The sequence below is a fragment of the Anarrhichthys ocellatus genome, unplaced genomic scaffold, assembly GCF_004355925.1.
Source record: "Anarrhichthys ocellatus isolate YVR2014 unplaced genomic scaffold, GSC_Weel_1.0 scaffold3119, whole genome shotgun sequence".
Classification (NCBI taxonomy): Eukaryota; Metazoa; Chordata; class Actinopteri; order Perciformes; family Anarhichadidae; genus Anarrhichthys; species Anarrhichthys ocellatus.
Window position 1 is genome coordinate 1 of NW_022283093.1, and position 6,238 is coordinate 6,238.

General features: G+C 39.1%; 1 protein-coding gene across 1 annotated transcript; it reads right to left on the bottom strand.

Annotated features, from left to right (window-relative positions):
- Nucleotides 1–2,160: 2,160 nt before the first annotated feature.
- Nucleotides 2,161–5,447, bottom strand: mrnip (MRN complex interacting protein). Its single transcript, XM_031840675.1, has 6 exons — nucleotides 5,305–5,447; nucleotides 4,270–4,370; nucleotides 3,958–4,006; nucleotides 3,744–3,868; nucleotides 3,002–3,083; nucleotides 2,161–2,746 (listed from the first exon to the last, which is right to left on the bottom strand). Exons 1-6 carry the CDS (start codon nucleotides 5,404–5,406, stop codon nucleotides 2,399–2,401), a joined length of 807 nt encoding a protein of 268 aa, XP_031696535.1. The 5' UTR covers nucleotides 5,407–5,447; the 3' UTR covers nucleotides 2,161–2,398.
- Nucleotides 5,448–6,238: the final 791 nt, after the last annotated feature.

A 6,238-nucleotide genomic window follows, 5' to 3' on the forward strand; every position in this document is an offset into this window, starting at 1 on the left:
ATATATATAGATCGATCTATATATATATATATATATAGATCGATCTATATATATTTAGAAGATATATATCTTCTACATCGTGATGTATGTCGTTATTAAATATATATTGTACCGATTGTACTTCAGTACTTTACTTATTATTTAACCATTTTATAAAGTAGCTTTGATACTTTTACGGAAGTAAATGATTGTAACTGTTTATGCTTTAATTCGTTTCTGTACAAGTATTAATCACAACAGCCTCTGATTAGCATGTTAGCCTGCTAGCGTTAGCTAAACAAAGGTAGCATTCATACAGCATCTGCTGTTAGCATGTCGGTGAGGGAGGCTAACCGACGTTAGAATATGTGTTAGCACATTTTAAACAGCTCACCTTCGTCCTGGTCGTACATGTTTTATCTCCAAATAGGAAATTATAAAACAAAACTAACTCAGAACTCCGACACGACGCTTTAACGAACAGCGCGCCCCGGAAATATGTAAGTCACTTCCGGTCTTCTTCTTCTTTAATGTGTCTGGACGCAGAGTTTACGCACTGCTGTCCTCCTCAGTCTGCACCGCGACACTGCATATAAGATAAAAATATAATAATCCTTTATTAGTCCCGCAGTGGGGACATTTACAGGATTACAGCGCATGTCGCCTGTCTGCTGATATATTCAAGATTCAAAAGATATATATATCAAACAAACAGATAAATACGCCTTTACATATATATATATATCGTCAGACTGCCTGTGTTTGTCTACAGTCTCCTGATGATGGGATCATGAAGCTGGTTATTAGGTATTTCAGTGAAAACAAGAACTGGACACAAATGCACACAGCAGAGGAAGCAGTAAGTTGATTTCATGAATAATATGGTTTACAGTCAAATGGAAGCCAAACGGGCAGGTAGCTATAACACTATCAATTCTTCCAGTTCAGGTGAAAGTAAGAAAAGGCAAAACAGTGATTTAGACCTACCAGTTCCAGTTGTGACAAAAGGAAAGACCTAACAGTGAGATGTTTGCACCTTTGTCTGAACAACTTTTAAAAGCAGTAGTTCCATTTAAGCTGAAGCTGAGAGTCTGCAAAGAGTGCAAGCACCCAATCATCCTGTCAAAGATCAGCACATGTCCATGTTCATTCTCAAACATATGCATAAACATAAAACGACATCCTCTCCTGGTTGACAGAAAGGTATTGGATCACTCATGCCAAGTCTTGAAACAATGACAAGCAGATTGGGAGTGGCTACTCTGCAGTTACTGTAAACAGGACTATTGTTGGCAGGATAGAAGAACCAATGAGACAACCTCTAAAGACCAAGAAGGGATGTGGGCGACTGTGGCAAGTGGAGAGCAGGGCCGTCCTTCAATCAGAAGATCAGCGGTTCGATCCCCGGCTCTGGCTCTGCTTGTCGCATGTCGATGTGTCCTTGAGCAAGACACTTAACCCCAAAACTGCTCCCGTAGCTGTGCCTACGGTGTAGAAATGTGAGAGAATCTGCTAAATGACTGCAATGTAATGTCAAGAATGAAAATAAGTTTGTGGAAAGCCAGAGTCTGCTGAAACTTGAAAAGAGAAACCAGTTGGAGCTGCACATACTATTGCTAATGGATTTCCATTGTTGGATGAAGATTCACTGGATGATTTCTTAGAAGCTGAGATATCAATAAGCATCTATCAATCCAGAAATACAAAAGTGTAGCACCATCTACAAACTGGATCTGATTGTAGAAGAAGAACAAATCAATAAAGCATCAATGCCAGAGGACATAAAACATCCCTGAACACTTCTGAAAAGAGAGATCTATACGTGAGGAGATGGAAAGAGGTCCAATATCTCATCGGTCTCTTCATGAGTATCTATTGACTAAGGGAAGAAGAAGCATCATGTCTGGAGTTGTATTTGTGGATCACAGCACCACAAGGATCATGATGATTGGCCGAATACAGGAAATCTTTCCTGATAAAAGAGTCTGGTGCGTTCTGTTCCTCTTCAAACAAAGACCAATATAACACTACATTACATTACAGTCATTTAGCAGATGCTTTTCAGTCAGGGCACTATTACTTTTTTCGACACACCAAACTCTGACTTTCTTTTTAACTTTCTGTCGTACTATACCACGACTATTCACACTGGTTATTGGTCAACATTGTGTTGCTGTTTATTAATAATCTGAACAGTAAAAACATGAACAGAATCTGTGGTCTTATAATAAAATACATTTACAGTAAAATATACACAACGTGTTTTCTGTGGCTTAACAATAACAGTGGTGAACTACCTCGTTTTTTAACACAGTGGATGGATCAATATATTCCATAACATATAAAGCTGAAACAGCTGGTTGATCAATCGACAGAATGAATTCGAGGCTTTTCTGATAATCAATGGTTCAGTGTTTGTTTAGAAGTCGTCGAAGCTGAAGTTCTCTCCGTTCTCAAACATGGAGGAAACAGGAAGTGTGGCTCTGGCCTGACTGATGATGTCATTACAGGACAGGGAGGCAGCTCCGCCCACTGACTGACTCCTTCCACTGACAGAAGGCTCCTCTCCCTCCTCCTGAAAGTCAGGCCGGAGGAAACAAGCCCATCTGGAGACTGCACCAGAACTCACACTGGGAGGATTAATGCTCTTTCTGGGAGGGCTGGTGTGGTTCAGACTCTTGGTTCTAGTGTGGTTTTCACTGGGAGGACTCTTGTTTCTCAGACTAGTGGTCTTACCAGGTTTCATCATCCGAATGGACCAATTTGTCTGCAGTGGAAAGAAATCAGAAGGATTTAACAGCAGACAACTAACTTTTTACGACACACTATACTATGACTTTTTATAAAACGATTTATGGAGCCAGTATATGACTAAAACTAAACATCTTTTCTGAGTTGGCTAACAGCACCAGCATTGATAAGAGATTATAATACTATATATAAATTATTATATTCTATATTACATTAAGTGTGACTCAGGTAAAACATCGTGTTGATAAATGTTGTGATGTCATCATGTTACCTGTTCAGGTGTCCACTTGTCTGGTCTTCCTTCATCTGTTCGTCCCTTTATTCTCTTCCTCTTCCTGTTAAACATCACCGACCTTTTAAAATCAGATTTCAGGATTCATAATTAAACTTTTGAGAATCATTGATATAAAAACAAAATATTTTTTTATCTCTTCATAATTATAATTTTAACTAAAAATAAACATTTTTATACCTGAATTCCTCTTTTCTCCTTTTGAGCATCTGACTATTTTATGAGTTCTTGAATTTAGTGAAGTTAATCATTCTTTTGTTGCATTAAAATGTAAACTTAAAGTGAAATCTGAGATTGTATTTTTAGGCAAAAGAAAAATATCTAAAGTCGAGCTCATAAAATGACGTAATCACAAATAGTTAATTAATAAAAACACTGTTTAAATGTCAGAGATTAAACAAAGAAGAACAATTCATCTTTAGATTGTTTAGAAACAGGAAGTGTTAAAAATCTTCATTTGAGTAAATATGTATCAGCTTAATCAAAACGTTTAAACCTTTGTTTCTTTAGAACACATTTCATATTTAACTTGTGTCTTTAAAGTTTGTAGAATGATAATAAAGCAGTTTATGAATATGAGATATGAGTTTATAGATTATGATCCCTCCTCACTGAGGAGGTTTATGGTGTTTAGTCTCTGGGCAGATCTCTACGTTACACCTGTCCGTCACTACAGGTGTATTGTAGAAACATTCTGCTGACTAACAGGTAGGTATCACACCTGTCAGTCATGTTGTTGCCATGGAGCTGTTGCCTGTCCAGCAAGACATTCTCCTCCTCCTCTGGCTCCACCTCCTCAGGTGTGTCCAGGTATTTGCTCCAGAGGCTCGATCCAGTTGGCCTCATCTGGAGACAGTTAGAGAGGAAAAGAGTTCATATTTCTAAATATGATTAATATTAACTTAAGACCAGTGTGTGTGTGTGTGTGTGGTCACCTGGTCGTGTTCCTCAGGTACATCCTCTCTGTCTGCATCCACCTGCTTCCTGTTAACAACAACCATTACAGCTCATATTAAAGCAAGAGACAGTAACAGGTGAGGACACCTGGACAAACCGTTGAGGACACCTGGACAAACGGGTGAGGACAACTGGACAAACGGGTGAGGACACCTAGTTAAACAGGTGAGGACACCTGGACAAACGGGTGAGGACACCTGGACAAACGGGTGAGGACAACTGGACAAACGGGTGAGGACACCTGGACAAACGGGTGAAGAGTGCCGAGTATTGCAGGACAGGTGTGTTACCTTAGAGACCAGGTGTCCTGCTCCTCCATCATCGCTCCTCTCGAGGCGTTAAGTTTCTGAACATGACGTCTGCAGTCGGCTCCGGAGCCCCGCCCAAACTCCTGTCGACCAATCAGCACACAGAGCGTCAGGTGACACCCCTGAACCCTGACCCTTCACTAAGCCCCGCCCTTAGAATGCAGACGGACCAATTACAGCGTAGCATCACTGGTCATACTCACCCTTCCCCAGGTGAGTCTGTACCTGCTTGATATTTATATATAAATATATACATATATTAGTGCTGGGCAAGTTAACACGTTAATTTCGCGTTAACGCATTCATCAATTAACGCCAACAATTATTTTATCGCGCGTTAATGCATTTTTAAAATTTATTATAATTTTTATTTTTTTAAAGACAAGAGACAATACATATACATAACAACAAGAGGATGACAAGAACAGTGGGATAAAAGGCAGCAAACATCCTATAGTCAGTTGTGTATATATGTATGTATGTATGTATGTATGTATGTATGTATGTATGTGTGTGTGTGTGTGTGTGAACGTGTGTGTATGTCCTTGAGCCTTTTTTAAGATGGGAAAAAAAAAATGATCTCCGTGGTCAACTCAGCAGACACTGACATGTTAGTGCACCTATATGCTGAAATTCACGGTAAACGCATTTAAACGGCACAGATCGGGAGCGAGCAAAGGACTTTGAAAGTTAGCGGAAAGATTAACGTGAGACAACATCCGGTTTCTTCAGACAAACATCCGGTTTTCAGAATAAGATGCCAACAAAGTATGAATTATATTCACATTAAGTATAAAACATGCTACCTGCATCTCGTGAACCAAATGTTATTGCCCTTTTGTTCATATAGCAGTACTTTAAAATAAAAGTGCGCAATACACTACTTTTGAATTCATTATTGAACTTTGCCATAACAATGCGATTAATCGCAAAAATTCCATGCGATTAATCGCGATTAAATATTTTAATCGTTGCCCAGCACTAACATATATATATATAAGATATATTTATTCGAACCTTCAGCAGTGACTGTTTCTCTCCACACAGTTTACAGCTCCACTTGTTCACCTTCTTCACCTGACAGACAAAGAATAGGGAAATCACAGGAAGTGATGTCATATATAATCAGATTCAACTTTATTGTCATTGCACAGAGTACAACTCCTAGGACAACGGAACAGACAACATAACAGACAATAGCATAGACAACAGAACAGACAATAGCATAGACAACAGAACAAACAGAATAGACAACAGAACAAACAGAACAGACAACAGAACAGACACCAGAATAGACAACAGAACAGACAACAGCAATAACAACGGAACAAACAACGGAATAGACAACAGCATAGACAACAGAACAGACACCAGAATAGACAACGGAACAGACAACGGAACAGACAACGGAACAGACAACAGAACAGACAACAGAACAGACACCAGCATAGACAACAGAACAGCCAACAGTACAGCCAACAGTACAGCCAACAGACCAGACAACAGTATAGACAACATAACAGACAACAGGACAGACAACAGGACAAACAGGACAGACAACAGAACAGACAACAGAACAGACACCGGAACAGACAACGGAACAGACACCAGAATAGACAACAGAACATACACCAGAATAGACAACAGAACAGACAACAGAACAGACATAATATACACCATAATAGACAACAGAACAGACAACATAACAGAGAGAACAGACAACAGAACAGACAACAGGACAGACAACAGAACAAACAGAACAGACAACATAATAAACAGAACAGACAACATAATAAACAGAACAGACAACAGAATAGACAACAGAACAGACAACAGAATAAGTAGTATAACAATTTAGACAGTATGAACAGTAGATATGGGATGCAAGATATACAGTATATATATACAGTTGTGTGAAAAAGTGTTTGCCCCCTTCCTGATTTCTTATTTT